Source organism: Primulina tabacum, chromosome 3 (genome assembly GCF_025594145.1).
Source record: "Primulina tabacum isolate GXHZ01 chromosome 3, ASM2559414v2, whole genome shotgun sequence".
Lineage (NCBI taxonomy): Eukaryota > Viridiplantae > Streptophyta > Magnoliopsida > Lamiales > Gesneriaceae > Primulina > Primulina tabacum.
Window position 1 is genome coordinate 9,725,799 of NC_134552.1, and position 18,326 is coordinate 9,744,124.

Here is an 18,326-nt window from a genome sequence, read left to right on the forward strand (position 1 = left end):
CGTTTGTCCAATTTTTCACTTGTCCACTATCTTCCAGAAAGGGATTGTGATATCAAGAGAAAATGGATTGAATGAACGAATCCAAACATCTGATGAATCGCATTTTCAAACTACTTGAATTTTTAACTAATTCAATAGTTTAATAATTTCTACGCCATGGAATAAAAAATCAGTATCAGATTGGGAAAACGAGTCATGCTAAAGATTTTATTTGATTACAGTAAAAAACAAATACAGAAAAAAATATATGGAACAAATGGAACTTCAGAATCTGTTGTTGTTGTGTTAGATTTAAACTTGAACCTAATTCAACCTCAAAAGCTAGCTCAATGGGGAGAATTGTCCAAGACCATGTATACAACTCCCATGTATTTTATCCAACCGATGTTGGACAACTAACATGAGATCCGGGTTGAGTATTGTTTGAGTTATTGAGATTGAGTTAGGTCCAAGTTCCAATATTAACGTGTTGAATTAGAAGAATAGTATAATGAATGTAACAGCACTGACTTGACATCCCTACAATAATTAGTGGGGACAGAATGGATGAACGATTTTATCCACTTAAATCGAGATGTCTGAGGCATTAGAATCACTACTGTATACTGCTTTGTACAAGGAAAAGGTATAATCCTTTGCAATGCTGATTGGGCTGTTAAAGGACTCGAGGTGTTTCTTACTCTGGTACGACCCTCATCTTGAAGCTGTAAGTAAGATTAACCAGAAAAAAAAAATAACTTGGAGATTAATTGTTTAGAAAAAAGTAGTATTCCATCAAATGGCAATCATGGGTGATGGGAAGAAGGAAACAGCACACACTTATTTTATATTTTATTCATGTGTTTATTTTACATAATGAATTGGAGGAGATCACATGCAACTGCTCATAAATTTTTTCCCTAAGAGGATATTTGAAACTCTAGCTGACTCCAAAAGTATTAAGTCTGTTGACACTCAAATTTCTCAACTGAACTGCCAAGTTTTTTATGGTAAAAAATCAACTGCTTAGTAGCAGAGGGTTAGGCAGAACGTAACCCGTATACACGAGTTTGAGGGGATCGTTTCCTACCTCAAGATTATTGATATGTAAAAAAGAAAAGAGAACTTACTTACATGATAGATCTAAACCACCAAGAGACATTGGATCATCAAACCATGGATGCCCGAAAAGGCGAAAACTAAGAGTTACAGACCACAATTGTAGTTCCGAGCACAATAGAAAATGGCAATCTTTCAACATTGCAAGCACACAGAAAAAACAACAATAAATTCAATAAAGCTGTATCAATGCAAGACCTCAGTCACAAAGTACGAGTTCATATGCATGTGAATGTCAGAGGTCAAGATGATATGTGAGAAAAAAATAGTATTAAACGCAGGTGCGTACACATTTACAGTTTAGAATCCAGAGGTGACGATCACAGTGCCAATTTTGCTCAACAATGGGACGAGTAAAAAATGAATAATGATTACATCGTGTTCATCACAAATATACTTATTTAGCATAAAAAGTTTTGCTAGATTATCTAAACAAGAGACGTAATCCACAGTCAACAACATACAATATCTAAGAAACAAAAAAAATTGAGTTTACCAATACCAACTTGAAACAGTAGCTTCCAAAGAGAGATAAAATAGAACAGTGTATTTAATCTCAAACGAACCACTCACATCACCAGAATAAAGCCTTGACTGATAGCTGAGAAGAATCCTCTCCAGCCAATAATAGTTCTAAGATAACAAGAATTTGTGTAAACACACAGCATGGAAAATTCATAAACTTGGATATTTTCATTGTCATTCAAGAAAGCAACCATATGGAATATAAGCATAATCTATGCAATACTTTTAGAAAACAAGTACCCTGTAATCCATTTTCATGGGCCCTTTGTTCAATTTCGAGGATAATCAACACATCATCAATAGATGGTCCCTTTTCTCGAAGTTGCAATATTTCATCCAAGGCAAGATTGACCTGTGTATTGAATTGCAATATCAGATATCAGCTTAAAATTGAAGCAAATCATTGAAATGGAAGAAGCTCACCAGTGTTGAAGAAATGTCAGGATCACAAGAAAAATCAAAGCTTATGTCACCACGAATGTTACTAACTCTTGAAGGTTTGTTACCAGCCAGGAAGACAGAAACTCCAGCAGAGTAGATCTGAGATATACATTATTTTATTGAAAGATTGGCACCATGACACACCCACATTGAATAAAGAACTCGGAGAAGAATAAATACAATAAAACCTGGCAAAGCTTAAACCAGAGGACTTGTAATATTTTTGTTTCCAGAAGCTTGCTCATGAATGCAACTAAATGAACATCTTCCATCTGCAGTATATGTAGAAGTAAACATAATTAGTGAGTTGGGAAAAATACAAGAGGTCTCAATTCCTAGATAGATCAAAATGACATTATAAGGGTACATCATTACCATGTTATCATCATTGAGCTCAATGGGAAAGCACAGCTGGACGGAGCACTGGGCTTCCACCATGGGACTATGAACTACTTCTCTGCAGGTAACATGGAAAATAATAAATGAAGTATCGATTTGAAGGTAAATAAAGACGAGGATAAATCTTAAAATGGTTAGTTCCCACTTCCCAACCAAAATCCAATCAAATTACTTATTGTAAAAGAAATTATTCATAGAATGAATATGTATTATACCTACCCTGTGTAAAAAGACAAAAGCCTGTATGTCAAGATATCCATATCACCAAGAAAGGCTAATAGGGACCTCCAGCACTGACCAAATTCTCCAAAATCAGAGGGCAAGCAATTGTAGGGTCAATTTTTCCAACAAGAACAACTGTAAAAGTGAATGGATCATTAAAACAGTTGCTAAAATATTCACATGATTTGAATGGATCAACTTTTTGAAGGTCACCAATTTTAATTGGCTGAAAGGAAACATAAACTGATATGTAATGTTTAGGGAATATTGAATAATTTAGAAACCAAACAAGTTTAGCTAGCTTACTCTGAAAAAATATGAACTTCCATAGTTTAGCTCCTTCACGCGATTTGTAAATGCATTAAAAGGATCTCTCTCTTGAGCTCGTACAGATTCTTCTGCAATTTGCATAACATCTCCTTCACTGGGTTCTAGGTTAGTCATGAAGAGTTGATAGACCAACTGGAAGAGAGAAATTAGGAACATTTACACTGAGGAATATTATCTGGACATTACCTACACATGAAGAATCAGCAGTTGATAAAACTACTACGAGCGAAACAAAAGGCCAATCAAAGGAAGCCAAGTGTAAAAATGAAAAAGGCCTAAGCAAGCAGAGCAAGGCACTTAAAAATACTACAAGAGCATGAACAACTTTTTCGCTTCACAGAAGTGGTGAAAAACAGTAGATTAATATCATTCTTTCTGTAGGGTCAGCAACTTCAGCAAACTCAATATATGAACTAAATATCTTGAGCAAATACAAAAAGGAAAAATAAAGAAAATATAATAATGAGAAATTTTTCAGCAATATGAGTTTTCACTACTTCCAAGTTTGAAAACAAAAATCAACAGAAAATACGATTTGCAATGTCATGAGAGAAAATATAATTTCGTTAAATGTAAGAGTAGTATTTTGCTTTTCCATGACATGTCATACTGAAAGCCTATAAAATGCTAGCAACGATATGGTGAAGATATAATCTAACACTGATTAATCAGAAAGTAAAAAAATCTCCCGAAAGAACATCCACATTAACAACATGAGTTATGGTCTGCAGAAATAGAAAGGAAGAAAAGGTTGTGTGATAGGCATTTTATTCAACAGATATATACCTGAAGTGCAGTTTCCAAGTCTGAAGGAGAGCAATCACAAGAAAAACTTCGCATATGCTCCCAGTTTGGTGCCAACTTCAGCTTTTTTACCAGCAAACATATCCATAAGCACTGGAGGTCTATATCCAAAAACACCAATTTCTCCGGCAATAGTTGGACCCTTTGAACACGAGAAATATTCACAATCTTGGAGTTCAGATTGACCCCCAAACGAGAAACCTGTGAATAGAACCTATTGACGAGTAGTTAATTGCAAACATTTTAGAGCTGCATATTCTCAAATAATCCATCACTTTTAGCTCCAATGTAAATATTTATTTAATTTCCCTGTTATGGCCTATAGAGTGTTTCAGGTATAATAAATCCCAAGATTCAATCTTGCATCATTTAAATACACAACTGTTAAATTTTAAATTGGAAGATATGAAGAGAGAAACACACATGATAAAGTACAGATAATTCAATTATGAAGACCTACATCCACAAGGCACAGGCTCAAACAGCTAAATTGTATTCTATTATTTATGCAGCTTGAAACACAGTTCAAGCAAAAGTAACGCTACCTCGTCGTCAAGGAAGAAGTCTGTGCATTTATAGCAAATATGCATTTTGTTAGAAAGGATAAACTCAGTTGCGCCGATGCCAGGATATTCAAACTGATGTGCCACATGACTGGAAAAAGTAAAAATCTAAAATCAAACAATTGTGAAACTGTAAATTGCCAAGTTGCTGCATCTCCTATGTACGATGTACTCATGAGAACACTTTCTCCTATAAGATATATGAGCAGGGGTATTGGAACCACTTATGAATCAGTAGAAAAAAGGAGCTACTTAACTTGGACTACAAGCTCTAGGAACATCCTGCTTCGCTGCTAAGGGGTTTTAAGCTTGCCTTGAAGTTGGCTTTGCCCCAACAATTTCCTCTGGATGTTTTCTTCATCCCAAAGAGAAATGCTTTGACCTTCCTCAAAAGAATTGAGCTGAGAAACAAATTTCGCAAATCATCCACTGTAGCAGTTGATTGAGGCTAATTGTTTTATAACACAGCTACATGATGTACGAAAACTCTCTGCATATTTGGATACCTCAGAAGCCGATACATCTACCATCACGTAATAAAACAAGTCAATGTTGCAACATTATGCTATTTACAAGCCCAGAATTAAAGAGTTGTCAAATGCTCACAAGGTAAAAGAGTTTCGTGAAGTCGAGCCTCGCGCTCAATCCCGACAACAGGCTCATTTCGAATAAAATGCTGCAAACAAAATAGGAAGGTCGACATGACACAAGAGTTTGTTTGTATACTCAAAATGGAACTTTAAATAATGCAAAAACTAAAGAGTGGAAGTGGTGGTGAGTCAGATAACATGACTCACTTGCATTTATTCATCTCGTAAATTGGTGGATTGCATTTGATCTCTCTCTAGATATGCAGATTCAATCTCCAACAATAAAAAAGAACGGGCAAAAAGATATTTCATGTTCAGAAAATCCACGTGTTCGAACCCTTGCAACCTAAAATAGATGCATGAGGGATCTGGACAACTAAGTTGCTCGTCAGCATTGATTCCAATGCTTCAATGATCCCATTTGTTTCCAGGATGAAGTCATTATCTAGGCCTTTGTTTAATGAACCAGAACATCTGCAGCAGCTGAGCATGAAAAGTATGGTGGATCCTTCTTACGAGATAATTTAAAGAACCTTTGGTTCAGAGCTTGAAAAAACATGGATTCAGATAGTAAATTCCGGTAATCCTTCACATTTTTCAGCTCATCGATCAAAATCTAGCAAGTGATCATCACTGCAGACTGTCACAATTATGATAACAATATCAGGCTAAATGCAGTGGAATCGAAAACTGCAGAAGTGGATCAAGAAAGGATCCATATTCTGACCCCAGCTGCTTCAGATTCCACGAAGATTGAAAAGCATGGCAACTCATGTGAAGGTACTGTAAAGCGTGTCATGACTGTAGGACCAACATCTGGAATTTTGTCTTCAAAGTGAGTCTTTATCAACTCAACTGTCTACCATGGAAAAGTAGCAAAGCAGCCAATTAACATGACTGCAAAGGTAATATTGTTAGATAAAATTGCTAAAAACAGTAGCGAATAAACGAACTTGTAGAGATAAAACAATAATCGAAACAAGTGTGATGTTTACAGTATGACTATTGTGTAAAAGAAAACAAAACCAAACCGAGGCCTGTAGCATGTACAGTTTCCTTAAAACAGATCCGTCCCCTCCTGTATGTGCTTCGAGGATCGTCTTGGACATCTGTTTCCTAGGATACAACGGAACAACCAGCAGTGACTTAGCACGAGACACTACTACGGCGAACTGAAAACGTACCTTTACTTTATCACCGAGATTTAACGGAGGCCAAATGGAAAGATAACAATATGAAATGCAAGAGAATACTTGAAAAAGAAAAGATTTTCATGTACATGATATGAGAAAATGAACCCACTATATATAAGCCCCAAAATGCACACCAAGAGTCATGGAAGATTAATTAAATCAATTTAATATTCTCATTAACTCAAGAATATGAAGAACCAAAGGTCTTCAAGTAACTCAAGAATGTGGAAAGTCAAAAGACACTCCACAATAATGAGCCACAATCAACTCAAGAACGTGGACAGCCAAAAGACACTCCCACGTTTATGACTCATAACTTTCATTCAAACTCTAAATTTTATTAAAATTTCCAACAAATATTTCCAAAAAAAAAAAAAATTGTCTGTTTAAGAAACATCTAACCTGTGTATCAGGAAAACCTCCAACAGCAAGCACAGCCATATTCTGTATTTCGTACCAATTCTTATAGAACTTCTTTACAATCTCAGGGGAAACTGTGTGAATCACCTTTTCTAGTCCAACTGGTAAACGCTCTGCATACTTCTACCAGACAAGGTGATTATGCCCGCCATAAAAAACGGAATGATGATTAAGGAACTAATAGCCTAAGTCCGTGTTATGATAAATCCAGACATAGAAAAGGCTTTAATTTTGAGCCCTCCATCATGAGAACCCAACGTGCATCTTGCATCCTTCCATTAGCATTCCGGCCCTGGATACTCTTCCACGACAGCTCCCCTTTCCTTTTCCAAGTCACTAGCTGATATACGAACCTGTGCTACAAAAGATGTGACAGTGTTTCAAATAATTAAACACAGAATATGCCACAAAGTATGTAAATGAAACGAGCCCTCTGCCTCAGAACTGAACTCCCACGGTGAAACAAAGAACGAAGTTTAATGAATAAATATTAAGTTCGGTGGTTCTGAATTAAACTCGAAACGAGTTCATCAAATGTTGAAAGAACTTAAAACGAATAGTCGGAACATGTAAGGGACGAAAACGGAAAAAAAAAACGGCATCAAATTTCTTAAAATGTCTCCTTTCGATGGTTAGTAAAATAAGACGATTAAATGATACGAATGTAAAAAAATTGATAGATGTATGAAATTTATTTAAAATAATTACTTGGTATATGTTTTTTTATGTATCTGTTGATTGTATGTCAAAAGAATATATTATTTATCTTATCAATCACATGGACTCAATAAATTAATGATCTATTTGTCCAAATAACACATTCAATTAGTTCACTAGGTAGTGTGTGTGAATTGTTACATTCGCAGTGGTGATGTAATACAAAATCTTAGATATAGTTTTGACTTGGATTTCTTTCATATGTTTGATAAATTTTTATTCCACAACTCAAATACATTTTTTTATATATTATTTTTGAAAAAAATAAAATATATATATAGATCAAAAGTGGTCATCCATAGTGCTTAACATGTACTATTCATTCATTTGGCATAGGTACTAAGTATATGTCATTTATTTAATTTTTTAAAAATGTTTATTTTATTATAAAACTAGGAAGTGAATAATAGATAATTTTATTTAAGGTACAATATAATAATAATATGCATATATATCAGATAAATGTGAAACAAATTAAAAAATGTGAGAAAATATATATTTAGATATTATATATTTAATCTATGAGAATCAATGGTTTTTTTTAGAGTTTATAAGTATTTAAGCATTAAATTTTTTTTTCTCTTCCATGAAATCATTTTTTTTCTTATCTTTAAAATTTTTATTTACATTTAATTTTTAAAATATCATTCTTTATACACTGTTAAAAATATTTTTGTTAAAAATTGTATCACAATGAGTATCATTTTATATTTTTTTAAAGTTAGTTTATGTTAATTACATGCAAAACTGAAAATTTTGGTATCACATTTTATTTTTTATTTTTTAATAATTCATACTCAATAATTTTTTATGTTAGAATATATTTAAAAAAAATGTAATGATTGTTATTTGCAGTTTCTTTAGTGAGTGAAATAATAATAATTTGTAATAAAAATTATTATTTTATTAGTAATAATAATAACAATAATAAAAAATTTCAAAAAGTACGTTGGAATCTATTAAAAAAAAAAAACCTCTAATATTCATTAATATATGAAATTTTAGTGCAGCAGCCGATTACCACCAGAGCTCACAGTGCTGCGGCAACAAAAGGTGAAATTCATCATCTTCTTCTCCCTTGTCTGCTAAAAATCTTCATAACGTTATATTAAATGTGGTATTTTTGAAAAAAATTACGTTGTTTTGGAATCATGGGAATTTGTACTACTTTATCTTCGTGCAAGATTTTTTCCGGAAGTTGATTGCTTTTAGGATATTTATGATGTTATTAGCTCTGCTTATGATTTTGATATTGGAGTGTTATAAAATTTGCAGCTGTTCAATTAATCACCGAATAGCTTTAAAAAATAGGGCTTTTGATTATCGCTGGTATATATGTGTCTTCCGAAGGCTTTTTATAGATTTTGTTACTTATGGGCAAACCTGTTACTTTATAGATTTAGTGATTGCGGACTGGGATGAAATCAAGATTTTGATTCTGGGATGAAAATAAATTTACACCTTACCCTAACGGTGTGAAACCAAAATTTTGATTCTGGGATGAAAATTTATTTATATCTTACCCTAACGGTGCAATTATTAGGTGGGTGATTTGCATTTCCTCCCATCCCCTTCTCTAGAGTTCTCTGAATAATGGTTCTAACTTCTAAATCTTCTTGGCTTTAGATTAGGATAATCACTGGTAAATCGGGCACAAGACTTATTTTATCCACAGTTATTTTTATTTATTATTGATCAGGAATAATGCTGTCTTGATAAAGCTATTGCCTTGGCTGATATGTGGTTTTGTTAATTTTAGAAGTGGTATTGAATTGCATTTGCCTGGTGCCTTGTGGAATCTCACTCGACCATTAGTACAAACTACCTAAAATATTAGCTTTTCTTTTTCTTTTCTTGAGGGTCTGATTTGTGTAATGCATGATTGGTGTCAGGTAATAGTAATCCCATAAAGCCAAACAAAGTTGCAAAATCTCATGGCATTAAGGTTTTCGTCCATTATCCCCCCAATAGTGGTCCGTCGTCGCCTTCCTTTGGTGGGTGCTTTTTGTGTGCTTAGTTTGGGTCTTTCCAATATTTGCACCTCTGTTTCATTCTTCTCCAAAATGGGTAGTGCTCAATCTCTTCCTTTTGTTCCTCTTTTGCGGTAAACTTTACTTGAATGCTGTTTTTTTTTTCTGTACAAAAAGTTGTGGTATTTTCTGATTTGATAATGAGAATATGCCATCTGAATTTTACTCAATATTTTTACAGATCAAAACTTGGTACACAATCACAGAGCAGGAAAGTTCATAATATCAGAATGGAGACAAGCAGCACAACTGTCTCTGCTATTGTGGTCTATGTTACTGTTCCTAACAAAGAAGCAGGTTATTTAAATTTTCTTTTTTTTATGAAACGTAAATTCCAATTAATGGATGTTGGGATGAAACATAAAAATCTATAGATATAGTCTTTCTCAGCAAAGTATTATCTCTTTCATTTTAAACACGATAGTGTCTACCAAGTTACTGTAAATAGAAAACTACAATTATGATTGTTAATATCAAAGCTTCTCGAGACACCCTGTGCAAATAATTGACCTGCTATCTAGACTAGCAATGATCCATTCCATCCCCCTCACTAGTAAGCTGTGTTGACATAAAATAAAGGGATGACCCAAAGTTAATACTTCTATGTTTTGAGATTGAGACTAATTTTCATGTATCAAGGTCTGATTCTCATTCCTTATCTTGTCCCTTCGTTCAGGGAAAAAACTGGCGGAGAGCATAGTGAGAGAAAGACTTGCCGCATGTGTAAATCGAGTACCAGGTTAGTGCTTTTAGGATTGATCAATATCACTCATTTTGTTAATTATAGTGTAATTTCTTCACATGTTCGGCTTCTATGCTTTCAGTTCATATGTGAACCTACGCTGTTTGGATTTCTACCTTTTTTTACATTACGGTTGTTTGTTGCGATTTTAAATGGTTGTAAACTAAACAATATTTTGTGATTTCTGTTCAGGCGTTGAGTCAATTTATGAGTGGAAGGGAGAGGTAAGATTTTATCTTGAAGCAGCATCATAAAGTAGTACACCACGCAAAAAAGTTGTGTGGCTGAATTGAAGATATATATATATATATATATATATATATATATTTGTTTTGCTTGTATGTTGAGCAGATACAAACTGATTCTGAAGAGTTGCTTATAATTAAGACAAGGGAGTCTCTTTTAGAAGCTTTAACAGAGCATGTGAAGGCAAATCATGAATATGAGTAAGCACCCACCCTCATTTTCCTTGGCATCATATGTTGATAAAATGTGTTGTAAACTATTCTAAAATTTTGTTTTTATGATATCATTTCCCTTCAAAATATTTATTTAGAAAGCCCTTCAAAAAAATTTGTTTGTATGGAAATGATCTATTGACATTTTTATGCTCTCTTTCTTTTTTGAATCACTTTGGTGCATAGGGTGCCTGAAGTAATTGCATTGCCCATAACTGGTGGCAACCTCCAGTATCTTGAGTGGCTCAAAAACAGCACCAAGGGAAGTGATGAACACTCTTGAGATTATAATTTAAACACGAATCTCTCGATTGGCAGACATTTTTTAACACATGTTTATTCTGTAAATACTCTAGAATGATGCTTGAATGTTGTTCACTATGTTCTACTTTGATATGTGAGCCTGTTTTAGTAGAACAAATGGACTATCTTCATCTTCGTGAAGGAAAATATGGGTTTGGGCAGGGCAAGAACTCATTTCAAATTCTAACAATGCTTCTTGTGAATTATTTTGTATTGCTTATGACTTCTACTTCATTTGGGAGTATCAAAATGAATATAAAAGAAAGGATTTGAAAGATTTTTTTTTTAAAGTTTTGTTTGAGAGTTTTTATGGAAACAAAAGAATATGAAACAGTGAATGGAAGGAAAATTACTCTCCTTGGCACCCAGAATATTTTCTTCCCAAAAGTGGGAGGAAATGGGAAGAAGTACATTTTGAGATCATTTTACTCTACTTTCTCTCTTCCACTCCCAAATAAAAAAAAAATCTAACTTATCTTTAAGTTTCTCCTCCATTCTTTTTTCCCTAACAACTTCCAAACTAAGCGACGATTTATTAATGAAGTGAGTAGAACATTTATACTTCTCTTCCTAGAAATGAACGGCCAAGTTTTTAAGTTTGATCTAATCATAGTGTAAAGATCAAGTAGCCATACAAAGATTGCTAAAATACGATAAATTGGAGTACAGACATTTATTTTTGGAGAAAAAATTATTTATGTATATGAAAATAATTTAATTGAATACATTTATTCAGATGATGAACATGTTCAACTATGTAGATTGAACCATACCGCCAATCTTCGAAAAACTATATGATAGCCCATTACATCCATAACAATATGATCACTCACTCAAAACTGTAGGCGTCTATATATAATCCGATCATTCGGATATAAAGAAGCTTGATCCATCGACTCACGAGGAACTTCCACATGGGCTGCTCTTTCCCACCCACTAATCTAGCTGGATTCCCCACGGCAGTTGTTCTTGGAGGCACGTCTATCAAAACCATCGAACCTGGTGCCATTTTGGCTCCCTCTCCAATGTTCACATCCCCCAATATCGTTGCTCTGGCACTAATCAGAACACCATCGCCGATCATGGGATGAAGACGCCCACTACCAAATTTTTCGGTTCCACCTAAAGTAACACGGTGGAGAATCGAAACGTTGTTGCCAATCACAGCAGTCTCGCCGACTACAACTGCAGTTGCATGATAAAAAAGAATGCATTTACCCATTTTTGCAGCCGGAGAGCAAGAGCTGTAGGCCTTCGAGATTACGTCCAGAGCTTGTGAGGAATTCGGTGAGCCTACGAATACAATTACGATGAGCCCGTCTATCCACTTAAGCCAAGAAATTATTCGTTTTTTTGCAGTTAGCAAGAATAGGCACTTAAGGCCTATTTTGTCCATTCTACGAAGTTTATTTCATTTGGCAAGAATAGGCAGTAGTTAAACAATAATTCAAATTACACTTGGCGAGCTTATACGGTACCTTGAAGCTAGAATTCAGCACATGAGCTATAAAATTTGCTGATCGCACATATTCATCGGAAATTCTCACACGCTTTGCCACTCGATTACTCAGACTGATAGTAATAGATGTTGGTCCCACGTGCGGAATTTTGAGATAATAAAAACCCGAAAATAAAGAATAAAATGGACACCGAGATTTACGTGGGAAACCCCTAAAAATTATTAGGGTAAAAACCACGGGCAAGATGAAAAGAATTTCAATATAATATTTTGTGGTGTACAACTCACTCACTTTGTTTCCAAAGAGAACACACACTCTCTTAATACAGGAGAACAAAACACCTCACAAATATTATAGAACTAAGCACTCAAATGCTTATAAGATGAGAGAAAACTCGAAGAAGGGATAATTTCAAAATGAAGGGGAGGAGCTCTATTTATAGAGCCTCTTGATCGTGTGAATACGCGTTAAAAACGCGTATTCATATTTCCACGAAATTTCCTTCTGCTGCCAACCCACGTTTTAAAACATGCAAAACATGCTGTCCCCACCTTATTTAATTTTTGCCTCTGACTATTATTGCCGACATTTCTCCCACTTGGAGATTTGATTGACAATCAAACACATCTCCACACATCCTTTCAATCTTGCAATTCCCTGCTGCTTACGTTTCCGCTAGACCACTTGAGAATCTACACCACTCAAACTTATCAGTGTTCACTGGCTTGGTCAGAAAATCAGCTATGTTGTCCTTCGTATGGATCTTCTGCATATCCACGCTTCCTTCTTCTACTACTTCTCGTACAAAGTGAAATTGTGATAAGTGCAATTTATTTACTTTTATTACTTGTTTTTAACTTAGAATTTTGTGATTCTTTAGCAGGTTTTATGTGATTTGTTGTTGTTTTTGTTGTTTTTGTTTGGAAGCTTAGAATGAGAGTTTGGAGTAGTAAAGTGTTGAATTGGAAAGTGCAAAAGATAAAAATTGCCGAAGCTCCAGCGCACCCGCGCTAACAAAGAGAGCGCACCCGCGGTCAATGAAAATTGAATTTCAGAAAATCTGCCGAAGCTGTACCGCACCCGCGGTCCTTGTTCTACCGCACCCGCGATCACTGAAGTTCGAAAATGAAAGTTTTCCCCGAAACAGCAGCGCACCCGCGGTCTATATAGCAGCGCACCCTCGGTCTTCGAAAAACAGAGTCCGAAAAATCTGTAACTTTGTGGGCTGCGCATGAAAGTCTATGAAAATGGTGTGCTACGATTTGAGACTTGTCTGGACTATAAAAAGGCATCATTTACTTACCATCTAGGGTATTGGGGATCAAAATAAGGAGTGGAGGCTGCTGGAAATTATTGAAGACTCAAGTTCTTCTAGTTCTTGAGAAATCTTTTGCACAAATCCGGGGACGGAAACAACACTTCAAAATCTTGTTCTAAGATCTTCTTTCTTTTATTTTTTATTTGATATGTCTTGTTTTAGAACTATGTTTTATTGTTTTGCTTGTGATATTATGAACTAATTTTTATTTCTAGAGGAACGATGGAACAAAACTAGAAACCATGTGTTGGAACCTATGAACTAAATTATTTAAGTTCTTCATCTTGTTCATTTGTATTATTCCAATCTTAATGCTTTCAATTTATTGGCCATAAGTTGAATGATTTATATGTTTATAATTTATCACTTGGAAGAGGAAATTATAAATAAGAAAAGGAAAAAATACATCAATGATATTTATAGAGTTTGGGAGAGCCTATAATGGTATTGAAGCTTATAGAGAATTTAGTGCTTGATGTGTTATTTATTTGTAGATTGTTGATGGGAACATTGCAATCAAATTTTAGATAACTAATATCTCGACTTAGCACTCGGGAGAGGGAGTAGATAATTATAGAATTCTTGGCTAATGAATAAGAAGGATTTTTATAACATAGCTACAAGAAGTTACACATGGTGGATAGTTGAGTGAAATCGGACCTCTAGATCTTTTATTCCATTGTTATTGTTATAGTTTGGTATTATATTTATTTAAATTCATTTTCAATTTAGTTATTATTGCAAACAAATCTTTTAATTGATTTTTCTAAATAAAATCGAGACTATTTAATTACAAGCATTAATATACATTTATATACATACTCCTCGAGGGATCGACACTTGTACTCGAAAATACATTTTATTGCAACTTGACGTTGTGCACTTGCAAGCATTAAGAAAACACGCAACAAGTTTTTGGCGCCGTTGCCGGGGAACGAACCCGGGTCACCCGCGTGACAGGCGGGAATGCCAAACTATGCAAAGTTCATAAAAGATGTGATGTCAAAGAAGAGGAAGTTGCAAGAGTTTGAGACAGTGAAGTTGACCGAAGAGTGTAGCGCCATTCTCCAAAAGAAGCTACCACAAAAACTAAAAGATCCAGGGAGTTTTACTATACCTTGCATTATTGGTGGTACTCAAGTTAATAAAGCTTTATGTGATCTTGGAGCAAGTATTAATCTTATGCCATTTTCTACTTATAGGGACTTGAAGCTAGGGGAAGTAAAACCAACCACTATAACTTTGCAACTTGCAGATAGGTCACTCACCTATCCTCGTGGAATTGTTGAAGATGTTTTGGTAAAAGTTGACAAGTTTATCTTCCCTGCTGATTTTGTAATACTTGATATGGAAGAAGATCAAGATGCTCCATTGATTTTTGGGCGACCCTTCTTAGCCACTGGAAAAGCATTAATAGATGTACACAAAGGAGAACTCACCTTGAGAGTTGGTGGAGAAGCTGTCATTTTTAATATATATCACGCCATGAAGGAGTCAGATGAGGTAAGCACTTGTAAAAGCATTGATGTTTTAGACTCATGTATGTCCTTTGATTGTGCAGGAACTAGGGATCCCTTGGAGAGCTGTTTGATAGGTGCTGCTGGAACTGTTGATGAATAAAATTGGGAAGTGAACGAGCAACGGGTGGCTCTTGAAGCACTGCAGAAAGAAAGGAGAAAAGATGCACTGCCTGAAGAGTTTAATGTAAATGAGAAAATTGAGGTAAAAGCACCTTCTCCTGAATTAAAGGAACTGCCAAGCCACCTTTGTTATGCATTTTTAGGTGAAAATTCGACATATCCGATAATCATCTCTTCCTTTCTTACTTGTACTGAAAAAGAGAAATTGTTGAGAGTGTTGAGGAAATTTAAAACTGCATTTGGTTGGTCTATTTCTGATATCAAGGGGATTAGTCCCACTATATGCATGCATAAAATTTTGATGGAGGAGTCGTATACTCCTTATGTGGATCACCAGAGGAGGCTAAATCCAGCCATGAAAGAGGCAGTGAAAAATGAAGTGTTGAAATTGTTAAATGCTGGAGTTATATATGCTATTTCTGACAGCAGTTGGGTATCGCCTGTGCAAGTAGTGCCTAAAAAGGGTGGAATGACTGTGGTAAAGAATGAAATGATGAACTAATATCTACTCGTACTGTGACTGGATGGCAAGTATGTATTGATTACAGGAAGTTGAACAATGCCACACGTAAAGATCATTTTCCATTATCTTTTATTGATCAAATGCTTGATAGACTTGCTGGTTATTGTCACTACTGTTTTTTAGATGGTTATTCAGGTTATAACCAGATTGTTATAGCACCGGAGGATCAAGAGAAGACAACTTTCACGTGTCCCTATGGCACGTTTGCTTTTAGGAGAATGCCGTTTGGGTTATGCAATGCACCTGCCACTTTCCAAAGGTGCATGATGGCCATTTTTGCAGATATGGTGGAGGAAATAATGGAAGTCTTCATGGACGACTTTTCGGTATTTGGTTCGTCGTTTGATCACTGTTTACATAACCTTTCCATTGTTTTGCAGAAATGTCAAGAAAAGAACTTAGTTCTTAATTGGGAAAAGTGTCATTTTATGGTCCAAGAGGGTATTGTTCTTGGACATAAAGTGTCTTCAAAGGGATTAGAGGTAGACAGAGCCAAAGTGGTTGCAATTGAAAAGCTTCCACCACCGAAGAACATCAAAGGGATAAGGAGTTTCTTAGGACACGCCGGGTTTTATCGTAGATTTATCAAAGATTTTTCTAAGATTTCTAAACCTCTGTGTAACTTGCTTGAAAAAGAGTCGACTTTTATATTTGATGATGATTGTTTGCAGGCATTCGAGAAGATCAAAATGGCATTGGTAACTGCACCGATTATGATAGTGCCGGACTGGAAGGAACCCTTTGAGCTAATGTGTGATGCAAGTGATTATGCAGTGGGTACTGTATTAGGCCAAAGAAGGGAGAAGATGTTTAGGGCGATTTACTACCCAAGCCGCACGATGGATGCTGCATAGCAAAATTACACTACAACCGAGAAGGAGATGCTTGCAGTAGTATTTGCTTTCGACAAATTCAGACCTTATTTGATTGGCACAAAGGTAATCGTTTTCACTGACCATGCAGCTATTCGCTACCTATTCGCCAAGAAGGATGCAAAACCACGCTTGATAAGGTGGATTTTGCTATTACAAGAATTTGACTTTGAGGTCAAGGATAAAAAAGGTAGTGAAAATCAGGTAGCTGATCATTTGTCAAGGCTTGAGCTGGAGGAGAAGAAAGAAGAGGGAGCTATACAAGAAACATTCCCTGATGAACAACTCTTCAAGGTAAATTCTATACTTCCTTGGTTTGCTGATATTGCTAATTTTTTGTCTTGTGGCACTCTTTCTCTAGATTTGAGCTATCCTCAGAAGAAGAAGTTTGTCCATGACATCAAGTTCTATTATTGGGATGATCTATTTGTATATAAGAGGTATGCTGACCAAGTGATTAGTAGATGCGTGGAGGGTATCGAAGCTCAACAAATTTTGGATAAGTGTCATTCTTCACCATATGGTGGACATTTTGGAGCATCACGAACAGCAGCTAAGGTATTGCAATCTGGTTTTTATTGGCCTAGTTTGTTTAAGGATAATTATACCTTAGTAAAGTCATGTGATAGATGTCAGAGGTTAGGGAACATATCTAGGCGTCATGAATTACCACTGACAAATGTTTTGGAAGTGGAACTTTTTGATGTTTGGGGCATAGATTTCATGGGACCCTTTCCCCCTTCTTTTGGTAATTCTTATATTTTATTAGCTGTTGATTATGTGTCGAAATGGGTGGAAGCAATTGCCACCAATACTAATGACTCTCATGTTGTAGCGAAATTTGTGCATAAGAATATCTTCACTAGGTTTGGAACACCGAGAGCCATCATAAGTGACGAAGGTACGCATTTTTGCAATAGAATTTTCAACTCACTTTTGGCTAAATACAATGTGAAGCACAAAGTGGCACTAGCATATCATCCTCAGTCGAATGGACAAGCTGAAGTATCCAACCGGGAAATTAAGCAAATACTGGAAAAGACTGTCAACACCAACCGGAGATATTGGGCTATGAAGTTGGATGATGCGTTATGGGCTTATCGGACTGCATTCAAGACGCCTATTGGGATGTCTCCCTATAGGCTAGTGTTTGGGAAAGCATGTCATCTGCCGTTGGAGTTGGAGCATAGAGCATTTGGGCTGTGAAGAAATTAAATTTTGATTTGAAAGCTTCTGGCGACGTTAGAAAACTACAGTTGAGCGAGATGGATGAATTCCGAAATGACGCATATGAGAATGCCAAGATCTACAAAGAGCAAACTAAGAAGTGGCATGACAAAATCATTGTCCGAAGGGAGCTCAAACCAGGACAACAAGTACTACTGTTCAACTCTCGTCTGAAGTTGTTCCCTGGTAAGCTAAAGTCGCGTTGGTCAGGGCCGTTTGTTGTGGAAACGGTGTCTCCTTATGGGGCTATCGAGTTAAAGTGCAGTGATGGGAGAACCTTCAAGGTCAATGGACAGCGGGTTAAGCCGTACTATGGGACTGAAGTAAGGAATATCGACAGTGTCAAGCTGAGCGAACCAAACTGATCAGACTAGTGACAGTCGGGCTGAAGACGTTAAACCAAGCGCTTATTGGGAGGCAACCCAAATTTTTGTTTCTCTTTTGCATTTTG

The 18,326-nt window shown here is 35.7% G+C and overlaps 1 protein-coding gene and 1 pseudogene across 2 annotated transcripts; one reads left to right on the forward strand and one right to left on the reverse strand.

The window, feature by feature from the left end:
- Positions 1-711: 711 nt before the first annotated feature.
- LOC142538383 (zinc protease PQQL-like) lies at positions 712-8,870 on the reverse strand (annotated as a pseudogene).
- LOC142540075 (protein CutA, chloroplastic) lies at positions 8,267-10,928 on the forward strand. 2 transcript variants are annotated; one of them, XM_075645968.1, is made up of 7 exons: positions 8,267-8,355; positions 9,195-9,406; positions 9,514-9,629; positions 10,009-10,071; positions 10,267-10,298; positions 10,426-10,520; positions 10,719-10,928. In XM_075645968.1, the coding sequence occupies exons 2-7, from the start codon at positions 9,237-9,239 to the stop codon at positions 10,813-10,815; spliced, it is 573 nt and encodes a 190-aa protein (XP_075502083.1). In that variant the 5' UTR covers positions 8,267-8,355; positions 9,195-9,236; the 3' UTR covers positions 10,816-10,928. The 2 variants fall into 2 exon arrangements, with proteins under 2 accessions (XP_075502083.1, XP_075502084.1); XM_075645969.1 differs by lacking the exon at positions 8,267-8,355 and adding an exon at positions 9,072-9,116.
- The last annotated feature ends 7,398 nt before the right edge of the window (positions 10,929-18,326 follow it).

Coding starts and splice junctions, on each gene's coding strand:
- LOC142540075 (XM_075645968.1), top strand. CDS start 9,237: ATGGCATTAAGGTTTTCGTCCATTATCCCCCCAATAGTGGTCCGTCGT. Junction 10,072..10,266: donor ATGTGTAAATCGAGTACCAG/GTTAGTGCTTTT, acceptor ATTTCTGTTCAG/GCGTTGAGTCAATTTATGAG. Junction 10,521..10,718: donor AAGGCAAATCATGAATATGA/GTAAGCACCCAC, acceptor TTTGGTGCATAG/GGTGCCTGAAGTAATTGCAT.